Source organism: Coregonus clupeaformis, unplaced genomic scaffold (assembly GCF_020615455.1).
Source record: "Coregonus clupeaformis isolate EN_2021a unplaced genomic scaffold, ASM2061545v1 scaf0014, whole genome shotgun sequence".
In the NCBI taxonomy this organism is placed as follows: domain Eukaryota; kingdom Metazoa; phylum Chordata; class Actinopteri; order Salmoniformes; family Salmonidae; genus Coregonus; species Coregonus clupeaformis.
In genome coordinates this window covers 787501-805669 of record NW_025533469.1, presented here as the reverse complement: position 1 = coordinate 805669, position 18169 = coordinate 787501, and the positions used below count along the sequence as shown (strand labels likewise).

Below are 18169 nucleotides of genomic sequence, written 5' to 3'. Positions count from 1 at the left end.
CTCTACTTTTATCCAATGTAAAAAAACACAATTTCAAATTTTGCTACATAAGATCGAATCGAGCAGGTCGGCAACATTTGACTGTGTAAAATCTAGCAGTACTACATATTTCTCTGAGAGTGAGGCAGATAGATATTATTACTGTGTAAAACATATCAGTACTACTTGTTTCTCTGAGAGTGAGGCAGATATATTATTACTGTGTAAAACCTAGCAGTACTACTTATTTCTCTGAGAGTGAGGCAGATATATATATTATTACTGTGTAAAACCTAGCAGTACTACTTATTTCTCTGAGAGTGAGGCAGATATATTATTACTGTGTAAAACCTAGTAGTACTACTTATTTCTCTGAGAGTGAGGCAGATATGTAGTATTTAGCAAAAAACATGATGCTTGGTCTCTCTGAAATGACACCATCAAGTGATAGATTTTAAACAAATACATATCTGTCATTGAACAACCCCATGACATGATTAGAAACACACCAATCTCTTTCATAATTTATTTAAACAATAAAAGCTAATTTAGGAACATTTCTGAAAATTGATATATAGCGTTTTGGAATGAAACTCTTCTTATGTTTCCCCATCTGAGCTCAGAGTAGATGAGAGACGTAATGTTTGTCTCTGTTGTGTTGAAGCCCAATCAAGCAGGAGAGACCAGCCTCCAATGTACCCAGCTGTGTGTCCATGAAGAGTGACAAGTCTATGGGTCATCCTATATACTTCAGAGAGGGAGACTTTTCTACTGAACAAAGGTAAGAAGAACTCATGGGTCATGGTCAGTGAGTTAAACAACACTGTCTCTAGTCATTTCTCCTCTCCCATTTTCCCATTTATTTTTGTTGTTTTCATAATCCATAGGCTAATCCTTTTTTTCCATTTTCATAGTCCTGAAACAATATTAAACAAACACAACATTCCCTCCCTGTGTGTGTGTGTGTGTGTGTGTGTGTGTGTGTGTGTGTGTGTGTGTGTGTTTGTGTGTGTGTGCACACTCCCTGGATGAGGAAATGTAATCTCATGTTTTGTCCACAGAAACCAACAGGAGAGATCAGAGTCAGATATTCTCAGTGGTCAGTCTTCCCAGAGTCATCAAACAGACCTGGCCTCCATATTCAGTGTATGTGGTCCTGTTATGTACATTTATTTTTGTTTACCTCAAGTAAAGTTGATCTGTCAATCATTCATTAATGTGTTAATGAGAAAGCATTTATTCTCTTGCTTAACTTATTTACTTGATTTATTTCAGTTGCTTGAAGAGAATATTATGACATTTGTGAAGAACGAGCTGAAGATGTTCAAGAGGATTCTTAGTCCAGAACTCCCAGAAGGCTTTGAGAGTCAGAAGCAGGATAAGGAAGTGGTGGATGCTGAAGATGAGAAGCAGGAGAGCAGTGCCAGAGAGGGGGCTCTGAAGATCACACTGCACATCCTGAGGAAAATGAACCAGAAGGAGCTTGCTGACACACTGGAGAAAAGTAAGAGCTGTCTGCCTCATGTTGAATGCTGTTTTAGAACCTTTAAAAGCTGTAGCTAAAGTACAGCTAAAGTAGCTGTGTAACTCAATGATATTGTAGCAGCCTTAACACAACACCTAGTGACCTCATCAAGTAGCAGCAGGGATGTGTTGTGTGGATTCATTTAGACAGAGAAGAGGAGAGACAGAGGAGAGACAACATTAATAATACCATCAATAAGAGAGAGAGAGAGAATACCAATAATTATATAATCAGTCACACCAGTGTGTAATGCATTATGAAAACATTTACAGATTTATACAGACAGTTAAGATAATAAATTATTATAATTTAAACTTTATAACACAGTTTTACAAAACTGTAGGCATTAAATCAGACGTAATATTAATATCCTCTGTGTTATTTCTTCATTCAGATGAGCTTGCTTTGATTTGCCAACGTGAACTCAAATCTCATCTAAAGAAGAAGTTTCAATGTGTATTTGAGGGGATCGCTAAACAAGGAAACCCAACACTTCTCAATAAGATCTACACAGAGCTCTACATCACAGAGGGTGGAACAGGAGAGGTCAATAATGAACATGAGCTGAGACAGATTGAGACAACAACCAGGAAACAAGCAAGACCAGAGACTGCAATCAAATGTAACGACATCTTCAAACCCTTAACTGGACAAGACAAACTTATCAGAACTGTGCTGACAAAGGGAGTCGCTGGCATTGGAAAAACAGTCTCTGTGCAGAAGTTCATTCTGGACTGGGCTGAAGGAAAGGCAAATCAGGATGTCCAATTTGTATTTTCATTCCCTTTTCGGGAGCTGAATTTGATGAAGATGGAAAAACACACTTTGATTGAACTTCTCAATCACTTCTCAATGGAAACCAAAGAATCAAGAATCTCCAACTACGACAAGTACAAAGTTCTGTTCATCTTTGATGGTCTGGATGAGTGCCGACTGCCCCTAGACTTCCAGAAGAACAAGATTTGTTGTGACGTCACAGAGTCAACCTCAGTGGATGTTCTGCTGACAAATCTCATCAAGGGAAATCTGCTTCCCTCTGCTCTCCTCTGGATAACTACCCGACCTGCAGCAGCCAATAAGATCCCTTCAGTGTGTGTTGACCAGGGGACAGAGGTACGAGGGTTCAATGACCCACAGAAGGAGGAGTACTTCAGGAAGAGATTCAGTGATGAGGACCTGGCCAGCAGAATCATCTCACACATAAAAACATCAAGGAGCCTCCACATCATGTGCCACATTCCAGTCTTCTGTTGGATTTCTGCAATAGTCCTTGAACACATGCTGAAACATAAGAGAGGAGAGATGCCCAAGACTCTGACTGAGATGTACACACACCTTGTGGAGTTTCATACTAAACAGAAGAATGAAAAGTATCTTGGGAAAGAAGAGACAGGTCCACACTGGAATAAAGAGAGCATTCTGTCACTGGGAAAACTGGCTTTTCAACAGCTTGTTGAGGGCAATCTGATTTTCTATGAAGAAGACCTGAAAGAGGCTGGCATTGATGTCAATGAAGCCTCAGTGTACTCAGGATTGTGCACGCAGATCTTTAAAGAGGAATGTGTGCTGTACCAGGACAAGGTGTACTGCTTCGTGCATCTGAGCATTCAGGAGTTTCTGGCTGCTGTATATGTGTTCCTCTCATTCATCAACAACAATGAGAATCTAATGGCCAAACCTCAATCAATGTCTAGAGACAAGCCTGAATTTACTTTCTACAAGAGTGCTGTGGATAAATCCTTACAAAGTGAGACAGGAAACCTGGACCTGTTCCTCCGCTTCCTTCTGGGCCTCTCACTGGAGTCCAATCAGAAGCACTTACGAGGTCTATTGACAAAGACAAGAAGCAGCTCACAGAGCCATGAAGAAACAGTCAAGTACATCAAGGAGAAGATCAGGGAGAATCCCTCTCCAGAGAGGTGCATCAATCTGTTCCACTGTCTGAATGAACTGAATGACCATTCTCTAGTGGAGGAGATCCAAAGCTACGTGAGATCAGGAAGTCTCTCAAAAGCCAAACTGTCACCTGCACAGTGGTCAGCTCTGGTCTTTGTGTTGCTGACTTCAGAAAAGGAGCTGGATGTGTTTGACCTGAAGAAATACTCCAGATCAGAGGAAGGTCTTCTGAGACTGCTGCCAGTGGTCAAAGCCTCCAGAGCTGCTCTGTGAGTACATACAATTACATTTAAGTACTAATCATCAGGAAGAAATATTCCGTTTAGAGAAAAATATATATCATAATTTGTACAGTATATAATATTATATTGAATAACATATTGAATCACTGCATTGATGTTCACATTAGTATAACAATATGACCATACAATTATACAGTGGGGAGAACAAGTATTTGATACACTGCCGATTTTGCAGGTTTTCCTACTTACAAAGCATGTACATGTCTGTAATTTTTATCATAGGTACAGTTCAACTGTGAGAGACGGAATCTAAAACAAAAATCCAGAAAATCACATTGTATGATTTTTAAGTAAATAATTTGCATTTTATTGCATGACATAAGTATTTGATCACCTACCAACCAGTAAGAATTCCGGCTCTCACAGACCTGTTAGTTTTTCTTTAAGAAGCCCTCCTCTTCTCCACTCATTACCTGTATTAACTGCACCTGTTTGAACTCGTTACCTGTATAAAAAGGGTGGCAGGTAGCTTAGTGGGTAAGAGCGTTGTGCCAGTAACCGAAAGGTCGCTGGTTCTAATCCCCGAGCCGACTAGGTGAAAAATCTGTCGATATGCCCTTAAGCAAGGCACTTAACCCTAATTGCTCCTGTAAGTCGCTCTGGATAAGAGCGTCTGCTAAATGACTAAAATGTAAATGTAATAAAAGACACCTGTCCACACACTCAATCAAACAGACTCCAACCTCTCCACAATGGCCAAGACCAGAGAGCTGTGTAAGGACATCAGGGATAAAATTGTAGACCTGCACAAGGCTGGGATGGGCTACAGGACAATAGGCAAGCAGCTTGGTGAGAAGGCAACAACTGTTGGCGCAATTATTAGAAAATGGAAGAAGTTCAAGATGACGGTCAATCACCCTCGGTCTGGGGCTCCATGCAAGATCTCACCTTGTGGGGCATCAATGATCATGAGCAGGGTTCTTCAATCCTGGTCCTGGAGGGCCGAAACACCTCTGTTTTTCATCCTCTCCTTCTAATCAGGGGCTAATTCAGACCTGGGAAAACCAGGTGAGTGCAATTAACTACCAGGTAGAAATAAAAAACAGAAGTGTTTCGGCCCTCCAGGACCAGGATTGAAGAACCCTGATCATGAGGGATCAGCCCAGAACTACACGGCAGGACCTGGTCAATGACCTGAAGAGAGCTGGGACCACATTCTCAAAGAAAACCATTAGTAACACACTACGCCGTCATGGATTAAAATCCTGCAGCGCACGCAAGGTCCCCCTGCTCAAGCCAGCGCATGTCCAGGCCCGTCTGAAGTTTCCCAATGACCATCTGGATGATCCAGAGGAGGAATGGGAGAAGGTCATGTGGTCTGATGAGACAAAAATAGAGCTTTTTGGTCTAATCTCCACTCGCCGTGTTTGGAGGAAGAAGAAGGATGAGTACAACCCCAAGAACACCATCCCAACCGTGAAGCATGGAGGTGGAAACATCATTCTTTGGGGATACTTTTCTGCAAAGGGGACAGGACGACTGCACCGTATTGAGGGGAGGATGGATGGGGCCATGTATCGCGATATCTAGGCCAACAACCTCCTTCCCTCAGTAAGAGCATTGAAGATGGGTCGTGGCTGGGTCTTCCAGCATGACAACGAACCGAAACACACAGCCAGGGCAACTAAGGAGTGGCTCTGTAAGAAGCATCTCAAGGTCCTGGAGTGGCCTATCCAGTCTCCAGACCTGAACCCAATAGAAAATCTTTGGAGGGAGCTGAAAGTCCGTATTGCCCAGCGACAGCCCCGAAACCTGAAGGATCTGGAGAAGGTCTGTATGGAGGAGTGGGCCAAAATCCCTGCTGCAGTGTGTGCAAACCTGGTCAAGACCTACAGGAAATGTATGATCTCTGTAAATGCAAACAAAGGTTTCTGTACCAAATATTAAGTTCTGCTTTTCTGATGTATCAAATACTTATGTTATGCAATAAAATGCGAATTAATTACTTAAAAATCATACAATGTGATTTTCTGGATTTTTGTTTTAGATTCTGTCTCTCACAGTTGAAGTGTACCTATGATAAAAATTACAGACCTCTACATGCTTTGTAAGTAGGAAAACCTGCAAAATCGGCAGTGTATCAAATACTTGTTCTCCCCACTGTATATGTTGTTTGAGAGACTAAAGCAAATGCTGCTCTGTTAAATTAACAGTGTTTTTGTGAAATCATGATGATCTCTTCGTCAGGCTGTCAGGCTGTGGAGTTACAGAGAAAGGCTGTTCTTCTCTGGTCTCAGCTCTGAAGTCAAACCCCTCACACCTGAGAGAGCTGGACCTGAGTAACAATGACCTGAAGGATTCAGGAGTGAAGCGTCTCTCTGCTGGACTGGGGAATCCCCACTGTAAACTGGAGACTCTGAGGTCAGTATTCCTGTAGTTGGTCAACAAGTGATAACTGTTCACCTGATCCACATGTGTTTACCAGGCACACATAGTCCACACCATATGTGTTTTGACAGTGAACAGTTTTACATTTGCTGCTATGCTCCAGCATTTTGGATTTGAGATAGAATGTTTCATATTAGGTGACAGTAAATGAAGTCACCTTTTGTCCTCTGTAGCTCAGCTGGTAGAGCACGGCGCTTGTAACGCCAAGGTAGTGGGTTCGATCCCCGGGACCACCCGTACACAAAAATGTATGCACGCATGACTGTAAGTCGCTTTGGATAAAAGCGTCTGCTAAATGGCATATTATTATTATTTTATGTGTTTGGACAGTGAAGCTTACAGTTTTAAATTTGGTGCTATGCTCCAGCATTTTGGATTTGAGATATAATGTGGAAATTATAGGCAATTAGCAAGACACCCCCAATAAAGAAGTGGTTCTGCAGGTGGTGACCACAGACCACTTCTCAGTTCCTATGCTTCCTGGCTGATGTTTTGGTCACTTTTGAATGCTGGCGGTGCTTTCACTCTAGTGGTAGAATGAGACGGAGTCTACAACCCACACAAGTGGCTCAGGTAGTGCAGCTCATCCAGGATGGCACAACAATGCGAGCTGTGGCAAGAAGGTTTGCTGTGTCTGTCAGCGTAGTGTCCAGAGCATGGAGGTGCTACCAGGAGACAGGCCAGTACATCAGGAGACGTGGAGGAGGCCGTAGGAGGGCAACAACCCAGCAGCAGGACCGCTACCTCCACCTTTGTGCAAGGAGGAGCAGGAGGAGCACTGCCAGAGCCCTGCAAAATGACCTCCAGCAGGCCACAAATGTGCATGTGTCTGCTCAAATGGTCAGAAACAGACTCCATGAGGGTGGTATGAGGGCCCGACATCCACAGGTGGGGGTTGTGGTTACAGCCCAACACCATGCAGGACGTTTGGCATTTGCCAGAGAACACCAAGATTGGCAAATTTGCCACTGGCGCCCTGTGCTCTTCACAGATGAAAGCAGGTTCACACTGAGCACATGTGACAGACGTGACAGAGTCTGGAGACGCCGTGGAGAACATTCTGTTGCCTCCAACATCATCCAGCATGACCGGTTTGGCGGTGGGTCAGTCATGGTGTGGGGTGGCATTTCTTTTGGGGGCCGCACAGCCCTCCATGTGCTCGCCAGAGGTAGCCTGACTGCCATTAGGTACCGAGATGAGATCCTCAGACCCCTTGTGAGACCATATGCTGGTGCGGTTGGCCCTGGGTTCCTCCATTGATGCTATGGACTGGCCGCCCGTTCCCCAGACCTGAATCCCAATGAGCAGATCTGGGACATCATGTCTCGCTCCATCCACCAACGCCACGTTGCACCACAGACTGTCCAGGAGTTGACGGATGCTTTAGTCCAGGTCTGGGAGGAGATCTCTCAGGAGACCATCCGCCACCTCATCAGGAGCATGCCCAGGTGTTGTAGGGAGGTCATACAGGCACGTGGAGGCCACACACACTACTGAGCCTCATTTTGACTTGTTTTAAGGACATTACATCAAAGTTGGATCAGCCTGTAGTGTGGTTTTCCACTTTAATTTTGAGGGTGACTCCAAATCTAGACCTCCATGGGTTGATACATTTGATTTCCATTGATAATTTTTGTGTGACTTTGTTGTCAGCACATTCAACTATGTAAAGAAAAAAGTATTTAATAAGATTATTTCACTCATTCAGATCTAGGATGTGTTGTTTAAGTGTTCCCTTTATATTTTTGAGCAGTGTATACTGCCACAATTTTCACCACCAAAGAATAGCAGTGTGGTTTTAATATGATTTTACTCTTTGCAGGTTGTCAGGCTGTCTAGTCACAGAGGAAGGCTGTGCTTCTCTGGTCTCAGCTCTGATGTCAAACCCCTCACACCTGAGAGATCTGGATCTGAGTAACAATGACCTGAAGGATTCAGGAGTGAAGCTGCTCTCTGATGGACTGGGGAATACCCACTGTAAACTGGAGACTCTGAGGTCAGTATTCCTGTAGTTGGTCAACAATTGATAACTGTTCACCAGATCCACATGTGTTTACCAGGCACACATAGTCCACACCATATGTGTTTGGACAGTGAAGCTTTCAGTTTTAAATTTAGCGCTATGGTCCATAATTTTGGAATTGAGATAGAACGTTTTATATTAGGCGACAGAACAGAATGTGTTGGATCATTGTCCTGTTGAAAAACAAATGATAGTCCCACTAAGCCCAAACCAGATGGGATGGCGTATCGCTGCAGAATGCTGTGGTAGACATTTTAGCAGACGCTCTTATCCAGAGTGACTTACAAATTGGTGCATTCACCTTATAGCCAGTGGGATAACCACTGGCTATTAGGAGGGGGGGTACGGAGGTGTCGTTCCCCTCACAGCTCCATAGGCAAGCACCATGGTCTTGTAACAGATGCGAGCTTCAACTGGAAGCCAGTGGAGTGTGCGTAGGAGCGGGGTGACGTGAGAGAACTTGGGAAGGTTGAACACCAGACGGGCTGCGGCATTCTGGATGAGTTGTAGGGTTTTAATGGCACAAGCAGGGAGCCCAGCCAACAGCGAGTTGCAGTAATCCAGACGGGAGATGACAAGTGCCTGGATTAGGACATGTGCCGCTTCCTGTGTAAGGCAGGGTCGTACTCTCCGAATGTTGTAGAGCATGAACCTACAGGATCGGGTCACCGCCTTGATGTTAGCGGAGAACGACAGGGTGTTGTCCAGGGTCACGCCAAGGCTCTTCGCACTCTGGGAGGAGGACACAACGGAGTTGTCAACCGTGATGGCGAGATCATGGAACGGGCAGTCCTTCCCCGGGAGGAAGAGCAGCTCCGTCTTGCCGAGGTTCAGCTTGAGGTGGTGATCCGTCATCCATACTGATATGTCTGCCAGACATGCAGAGATGCGATTCGCCACCTGGTTATCAGAAGGGGGAAAGGAGAAGATTAGTTGTGTATCGTCAGCGTAGCAATGATAGGAGAGGCCATGTGAGGATATGACGGAACCAAGTGACTTGGTGTATAGCGAGAATAGGAGAGGGCCTAGTACTGAGCCCTGGGGGACACCAGTGGTGAGAGCATGTGGTGCGGAGACAGCTTCTCGCCACGCCACTTGGTAGGAGCGACCGGTCAGGTAGGACGCAATCCAAGAGTGAGCCGCGCCGGAAATGCCCAGCTCGGAGAGGGTGGAGAGGAGGATCTGATGGTTCACAGTATCAAAGTCAGCAGACAGGTCTAGAAGGACAAGAGCAGAGGAGAGAGAGTTAGCTTTAGCAGTGCGGAGAGCCTCCGTGACACAGAGAAGAGCAGTCTCAGTTGAATGACCAGTCTTGAAACCTGACTGGTTTGGATCAAGAAGGTCATTCTGAGAGAGATAGCAAGAGAGTTGGCTAAAGACGGCACGCTCAATCGTTTTGGAAAGAAAAGAAAGAAGGGATACTGGTCTGTAGTTGTTGACATCAGAGGGATCGAGTGTTGGTTTTTTGAGAAGGGGTGCAACTCTCGCTCTCTTGAAGACGGAAGGGACATAGCCAGCGGTCAAGGATGAGTTGATCAGCGAGGTGAGGTAGGGGAGAAGGTCACCGGAGATGGTCTGGAGAAGAGAGGAGGGGATAGGGTCAAGCGGGCAGGTTGTTGGGCAGCCTGCAGTCACAAGTCGCAAGAATGTATCTGGAGAGAGAGGGGAGAAAGAAGTCAAAGCATAGGGTAGGGCAGTGTGAGCAGGACCAGCAGTGTCATTTGACTTAACAAACGAGGATCGGATGTCATCAACCTTCTTTTCAAAGTGGTTGACGAAGTCATCCACAGAGAGGGAGGAGGGGGGGGGGAGATTCATCAGGGAGGAGAATGTAGCAAAGAGCTTCCTAGGGTTAGAGGCAGATGCTTGGAATTTAGAGTGGTAGAAAGTGGCCTTAGCAGCAGAAACAGATGAAGAAAATGTAGAGAGGAGGGAGTGAAAAGATGCCAGGTCCGCAGGGAGTCTAGATTTCTTCCATTTGCGCTGAGCTGCCCGGAGCTCTGTTCTGTGAGCTCGCAATGAGTCATCAAGCCACGGAGCTGGAGGGGAGGACCGAGCCGGCCGGGAGGATAGGGGACATAGAGAGTCAAAGGATGCAGAAAGGGAGGAGAGGAGGGTTGAGGAGGCAGAATCAGGAGATTGGAGGGAGAAGGATTGAGCAGAGGGAAGAGATGATAGGATGGAAGAGGAGAGAGTAGCGGGAGAGAGAGAGCGAAGGTTGCGGCGGCGCATTACCATCTGTGTAGGGGCAGAGTGAGTAGTGTTGGAGGAGAGCGAGAGAGAAAAGGATACAAAGTAGTGGTCGGAGACATGGAGGGGAGTTGCAGTGAGATTAGTAGAAGAAAAGCATCTAGTAAAGATGAGGTCAAGTGTATTGCCTGCCTTGTGAGTAGGGGGGGACGGTGAGAGGGTGAGGTCAAAAGAGGAGAAGAGTGGAAAGAAGGAGGCAGAGAGAAATGAGTCAAATGTAGACGTAGGGAGGTTGAAATCCCCCAGAACTGTGAGGGGTGAGCCATCCTCAGGAAAGGAACTAATCAAGGTGTCAAGCTCATTGATGAACTCTCCAAGGGAACCTGGAGGTCGATAGATGACAAGGGTATTAAGCTTAAATGGGCTAGTGACTGTGACAGCATGGAATTCAAATGAGGAGATAGACAGATGGGTTAGGGGAAAAATTGAGAATGTCCACTTGGGAGAGATGAGGATTCCTGTACCACCACCCCGCTGACCAGATGCTCTCGGGGTATGCGAGAACACATGGTCAGACGAGGAGAGAGCAGTAGGAGTAGCAGTGTTTTCAGTGGTAATCCATGTTTCCGTCAGCGCCAAGAAGTCGAGGGACTGGAGGGTAGCATAGGCTGGGATGAACTCTGCCTTGTTGGCAGCAGAACGGCAGTTCCAGAGGCTGCCTGAGACCTGGAACTACAGGTGGGTGGTGCGTGCAGGGACCACCAGGTTAGAGAGGCAGCAGCCACGCGGTGTGAGGCGTTTGTGTAGCCTGTGCGGAGAGGAGAGAACAAGGATAGGCAGAGGCATAGTTGACAGGCTGCAGCAAATGGCTACAATAATGCAGAGGAGATCGGAATGAAATGAACTAAACATCTGGGAAAGGAGAGAGCGGGGCCTCCCTCACCACAACTCCCAAATATAACTCTCCCAACTTCCACCTCAGAAACTATAATTGTTTCACTGAAACACCCGAATATAACTCTCCCAACTTCCACTTTAGAAATTATAATTGTTGTAAACTACAGCGGTTCAATGTTTCTAGGAATAGACTCTAACTTACTTTATTCAGCTAGCTAACTTGGTACAGTATTCTTCCATGAAAACCGCCCAGGGCACCGTATCCTATGACGCCATAGATAACTAGCATGCTAGCATCCAATAACACACGGTTTAGCACCAATACTTGGTTACAACAAACTACCAATAGTGTGTTAACACACTAAACAGATAATTCATGTCCGTGTCTAGTTCCTTTCATAACGCAGCAATAATTAAACGTTGGCTAGCTAGCACAAAGTCAGTCATGCTAGCTACACAAGTGGACTACACATCTCGAATGTTCAGAAAGGGAAGCTTTATGTTGCAAAATTCTCATTGACTCAAATTATATTGTATTTAGCTGCTACAGTACTGCTAGCTGGTAGTGTTGGCTAGATAGCAATGGCTGTGGTGTTGACTTTGTTTGAAAAACGGCGTTGCTGCGAACGAATGTAGCTAGCTAAAAGGATATTGTATTTAGTTGCTACAGTACTGCTAGCTGGTAGTGTTGGCTAGCTAGCAATTGCTGCGGTGTTGACTTTGTTTGAAAAATGGCGTCGCTGTGAACGAATGTAGCTGGCTAGCTAACCTCGATAGTTTCTCGATAGTTTCTCTATACTACAGCTTTATCTTTGATACAAATACAACTATGTAGCTAGCTAACATTACACTAATCAAATCGTTCCATTGTAATGTAATGTGTCATATTACCTGCGGAGCGAAGTACAGCATGACTACTCACTCCTGGTTAGACTGTGGTAGCCATGCTGGTTAAGTGTGCCTTGAATTCGAAATCAATCACAGACAGTGTCACCAGCAAAGCACCCCCACACCATAACACCTCCTCCTCCATGCTTTACGGTGGGAACTACACATGCTGAGATCATCCGTTCACCCACACCGCGTCTAACAAAGACACAGCGGTTTGAACCAAAAATCTCCAATTTGGACTCCTGACCAAAGGACAAATGTCCACCTGTGTAATGTCCATTGCTCGTGTTTCTTGGCCCAAGCAGGTCTCTTCTTCTTATTGGTGTCCTTTAGTAGTGATTTATTTGCAGCAATTCGACCATGAAGGCCTGATTCACACAGTCACCTCTGAACAGTTGATGTTGAGCTGTGTCTGTGACTTGAACTCTGTGAAGCATTTATTTGGGCTGTAATTTCTGAGGCTGGTAACTCTAATGAACTTATCCTCTGCAGCAGTAACTCTGGGTCTTCCATTCCTGTGGCGGTCCTCATGAGAGCCAGTGTCATCATAGCGCTTGATGGTTTTTACGACTGCACTTGAAGAAACTCTCAAATATAAAATATATTTAGTTTTGTTTAACAATTCTTTGGTTACTACATGATTCCATATTTGTTATTTCATAGTTTTGATGTCTTCAATATTATTCTACAATGTAAACAATAGTAAGAAAAATTAAAACAAACTTGAATGAGTTGGTGTGTTTAAGCTTTTGACTGGTACTGTATGTATACATATATGAATAGATATGGCAGGTTTCAGGACTCTGATGTATCTGAAAATGTTGAAAAAATATATTTTCACCACCAAAGAATAGCAGTGTGATTTTAATACGATTTGACTCTTTGCAGGCTGTCAGGCTGTCTAGTCACAGAGGAAGGCTGTGCTTCTCTGGTCTCAGCTCTGAAGTCAAACCCCTCACACCTGAGAGAGCTGGATCTGAGTAACAATGACCTGAAGGATTCAGGAGTGGAGCTGCTCTCTGCTGGACTGGGGAATCCCCACTGTAAACTGGAGACTCTGAGGTCAGTATTCCTGTAGTTAGTCAACAAGTGATAACTGTTCACCAGATCCACATGTGTTCACCAGGCACAGATAGTCCACACCATATGTGTTTGGACATTGAAGCTTACAGTTTTACATTTGGTGCTATGCTCCAGAAATCTGGATTTCAGATATAATGTTTCATATTAGGCAACAGTACAGAATGTCTCCTTTTATTTAAAGGTATTCATATATACAGTGGGGGAAAAAGTATTTAGTCAGCCACCAATTGTGCAAGTTCTCCCACTTAAAAAGATGAGAGAGGCCTGTAATTTTCATCATAGGTACACGTCAACTATGACAGACAAAATGAGGGAAAAAAATCCAGAAAATCACATTGTAGGATTTTTTATGAATTTATTTGCAAATTATGGTGGAAAGTAAGTATTTAGTCAATAACAAAAGTTTCTCAATACTTTGTTATATACCCTTTGTTGGTAATGACACAGGTCAAACGTTTTCTGTAAGTCTTCACAAGGTTTTTACACACTGTTGCTGGTATTTTGGACCATTCCTCCATGCATATCTCCCTCCGATTTTCTATGGGGTTGAGATCTGGAGACTGGCTAGGCCACTCCAGGACCTTGAAATGCTTCTTACGAAGCCACTCCTTCGTTGCCCGGGCGGTGTGTTTGGGATCATTGTCATGCTGAAAGACCCAGCCACGTTTCATCTTCAATGCCCTTGCTGATGGAAGGAGGTTTCCACTCAAAATCTCACGATACATGGCCCCATTCATTCTTTCCTTTACACTGATCAGTCGTCCTGGTCCCTTTGCAGAAAAACAGCCCCAAAGCATGATGTTTCCACCCCCATGCTTCACAGTAGGTATGGTGTTCTTTGGATGCAACTCAGCATTCTTTGTCCTCCAAACACGAAGAGTTGAGTTTTTACCAAAAAGTTATATTTTTAGTTTCATCTGACCATATGACATTCTCCCAATCCTCTTCTGGATCATCCAAATGCACTCTATCAAACTTCAGACGGGCCTGGACATGTACTGGCTTAAGCAGCGGGACACGTCTGGCACTGCAGGATTTGAGTCCCTGGCGGCGTAGTGTGTTACTGATGGTAGGCTTTGTTACTTTGGTCCCAGCTCTCTGCAGGTCATTCACTAGGTCCCCCCCGTGTGTCACCCAGGGGGTGAGATCTTGCATGGAGCCCCAGATCGAGGGAGATTATCAGTGGTCTTGTATGTCTTCCTGTCACGCCCTGGCTCTGGGGACTCTTAAATGTTGAGCCAGGGTGTGGATTTTCTATGTTTTGGTTTCAGTTTTAGATCATGTATTTCTATGTTGGCCAGGTTGGTTCCCAATCAGAGACGGCTGTAGCTCGTTGTCTCTGATTGGGGGCCATACTTAGGCAGCCTTTTGGCATTTAGGCAGCCTTTTGGCACAAAGGTTTGTGTTGTATTAACCTTAGGACTTCACGTATCGTTTTGTTGTTTTGTTGTTTGGTAAAGTACTCATTAAAAGATGCACGCCTATCACGCTGCGCCTTGGTCCGTTTCCTCTAACGATCGTGACAGAAGATCCCACCATAATAGGACCAAGCAGCGTGTCCAGGAGCAGACAGCCTGGACTTTGGAGGAGATCCTGGACGGGAAGGGATCGCCGTCCGTGGGAGGAAACTGTGGAGGCGCGCTGTAGAGAGGAGAAAAGGCGCAACCGGGTCGTCGTCGGACAGGCGAGAGGCAACCCCAAGACATTTTTTGGCTTGGACGACGGGGCTGCTGGAGGCAGCTACAGGAGGTATCGGCGGATTAGGAGAGGAGGCCACCAGGTTACGGGGGCCATTGGTCATGAGGGAGAAGGAGAGTGTAGAGGCACGGCGAGAGGCACTGGTTAGGCAGCAGAGGGAGCGTAGGTTTATGAGGAAACCCAGTCCCGCTCCTCGCACCAAGCAAGTGGTGTGTGTCACCAGTCCGGTCCGGCCTGTTCCTGCTCCCCGCACCAAGCCAGTGGTGCGCGTCGCCAGCCCGGTCCGGCCTGTCCCTGCTCCCCGCACCAAGCCAGTGGTGCACGTCATCAGTCCGGCACAGCCCGTGCCTGTTCCACCGGTTCCTGGTCAGGCATCGGTCAGCTGTTCCACACCAGAGCCTGAGCAATCCGCTCCACCGGTGTCCAGTCCAGCTCCGGCCAGAGGGGCCAAACCAGACCAGGGGCGCTACGGGGGGGGTACGGTGGTGGCCCCTCCCCTGTTGTGTTTGGTTGACGCGGTCGCAGTCCGTGCCTTTGGGGGGTACTGTCACGCCCTGGCTCTGGGGACTCTTAAATGTTGAGCCAGGGTGTGGATTTTCTATGTTTTGGTTTCAGTTCTAGATCATGTATTTCTATGTTGGCCAGGGTGGTTCCCAATCAGAAACGGCTGTAGCTCGTTGTCTCTGATTGGGGACCATACTTAGGCAGCCTTTTGGCATTTGTGTTTTGTGGGATCTTGTTCCGGAAAGGTTTGTGTTGGGTTAACCTTAGGACTTCACGTATTATTTTGTTGTTTTGTTGTTTGGTAAAGTACTCATTAAAAGATGCGCTGCGCTTTGGTCAGTTTCCTCTAACGATCGTGACACTTCATTTTCCTAATAATTGCTCCCACAGTTGATTTATTTAAACCAAGCTGCTTACCTATTGCAGATTCAGTCTTCCCAGCCTGGTGCAGGTCTACAATTTTGTTTCTGGTGTCCTTTGACAGCTCTTTGGTCTTGGCCATAGTGGAGTTTGGAGTGTGACTGTTTGAGGTTGTGGACAGGTGTCTTTTATACTGATAACAAGTTCAAACAGGTGCCATTAATACATGTAACGAGTGGAGGACAGAGGAGCCTCTTAAAGAAGAAGTTACAGGTCTGTGAGAGCCAGAAATCTTGCTTGTTTGTAGGTGACCAAATACTTATTTTCCACCATAATTTGCAAATAAATTCATTAAAAATCCTACAATGTGATTTTCAGGATTTTTTTTCTCAATTTGTCTGTCATAGTTGTCGTGTACCTATGATGAAAATTATAGGCCTCTCATCTTTTTAAGTGGGAGAACTTGCACAATTGGTGGCTGACTAAATACTTTTTTCCCCCACTGTATATATATTTTACCGTTTAGAAATGATCCACATATGTTTACCAGGCACACATAGTCCACACCATTTGTGTTTGGACAGTGAAGCTTACAGTTTTAAATTTGCTGCTATATTCCATCATTTTGGATTTGAGATCAAATGTTTCATATTAGGTGACAGTATATAATGTCACCTTTTATTGATGATATTTTCATACATATCTGTGTTACTGTTTAGAAATGAAAGCACTTTATGTATCTAGTTCTCCCATTTGAAAAAGTCGTAATAATTTGGACATATTCACTTATATTGTATTAAAGTTGTTATAAATTTAGTATTTGGTCCCATATTCCTTACCTGCAGTGATTACATCAAGCTTCTGATTCTACAAACTTGTTGAATGCATTTGCAGTTTGTCTTGGTTGTGTTTTGGATTATATATTTCCCAATAGAAACTGAATGGTGAATAATGTTCTGTCATTTTGGAGTCACTTCACTTGTATTGTCAGTAAGAATAGAAGATGTTTCTGAACACTTCTACATTCATGTGGATGCTACCATGAGTATGAATAATCATGAATGAATTGTGAATTATGAATGAGAAAGTTACAGAGGCACAATGATCATACCCCCTCTGTTATTGGTAATGGTGAGAGGTTAGCATGTTTTGTTGTAGCCTCTGTAACTTTCTCACTCATTATTATTCATGATTCATTAAATATATTTTCTTAATCATGGCATCATCAGGATTCATTTAGTAGTGTTTAGAAACATGTTATCTACTCACTTAGACAGAAAATTAATCCAGTCATCATCCACCATTCAGTTACTATTGGGCAAAACATAACCCAAAACACAACCAAAACAAACTGCAAATGCAGCCAACGTGTTTGAGTCACAAGCTTGATGTAGTCATTGTGTTCAAGGAATATTGGACCAAATACTAAACTTTTGACTACTTTAATACACTATAAGTGAATTTATCAAAATACATATGACTTCTTCAAAAGTGGGGGACTAGATACATAAAGTGCTTTCATTTCTAAATGGTGAAACATATATGTATGAAAATACCCTAAAATAAAAGGTGACATTATATACTGTCACCTCATATGAAACATTGGATCTCAAATCCACAATGCTGGAGTATAGAGCCACATTTAAAATGTTAGCTTCACTGTCAAAATATATATGGTGTGGACTGTATACTCAATACAATCTAAATCTGATACCTCACTGTCTGTCTTTAGACTGATACTGCTTTTTAAACTGCTCTGGTCAGTCTACTCAAATATGTGTACTGTAAATGTTTCTATCTGCAGGCAATTCTTTTATAATATGTCATTTCTAATAATGATACATTAATGTATTAATAGATATGTCAGGTTTCAGGACACTGATGTATCTGAATATGTTGAAAAAAATATATTGCCACTATTTTGACTACCAAAGAATAGCAGTGTGGTTTTAATATGATTTGACTCTTTGCAGGCTGTCAGGCTGTCTAGTCACAGAGGAAGGCTGTGCTTCTCTGGTCTCAGCTCTGAAGTCAAACCCCTCACACCTGAGAGAGCTGGACCTGAGCTACAATCACCCAGGAGACTCAGGAGTCAGACTGCTCTCTGCTGGACTGGAGGATCCACACTGCAGACTGGAGAATCTCAAGTATGTAGAGGGTTTATGTCAATGTTCATATCAGACATGTTGGAGTTATCAGGCTAGTTAAGACAAACATTCTGACCAACACTTGGACTAAGTTACATAAAGACTGTGTGTGTGTGTGTGTGTGTGTGTGTGTGTGTGTGTGTGTGTGTGTGTGTGTGTGTGTGTGTGTGTGTGTGTGTGTGTGTGTGTGTGTGTGTGTGTGTGTGCAGACACACACACTGGACACACACACACACACACACACACACACACACATGCTGGACACACACACACACACCTGGGACAC

General features: G+C 44.5%; 1 protein-coding gene across 1 annotated transcript in view; it reads left to right on the top strand.

The window, feature by feature from the left end:
- Positions 1–1263: 1263 nt before the first annotated feature.
- Positions 1264–18169, top strand: part of LOC123483034 (NLR family CARD domain-containing protein 3-like) — a gene marked incomplete at its 5' end in the record, with an annotated part of 18294 nt that continues 1388 nt past the window's right edge. Inside the window, 4 exons of the mRNA XM_045212445.1 lie at positions 1264–1483; positions 1899–3669; positions 5890–6063; positions 12980–13103. Coding sequence (XP_045068380.1) covers positions 1264–1483; positions 1899–3669; positions 5890–6063; positions 12980–13103 — 2289 coding nt within the window. The remainder of the gene's footprint in view (positions 1484–1898; positions 3670–5889; positions 6064–12979; positions 13104–18169) is intronic.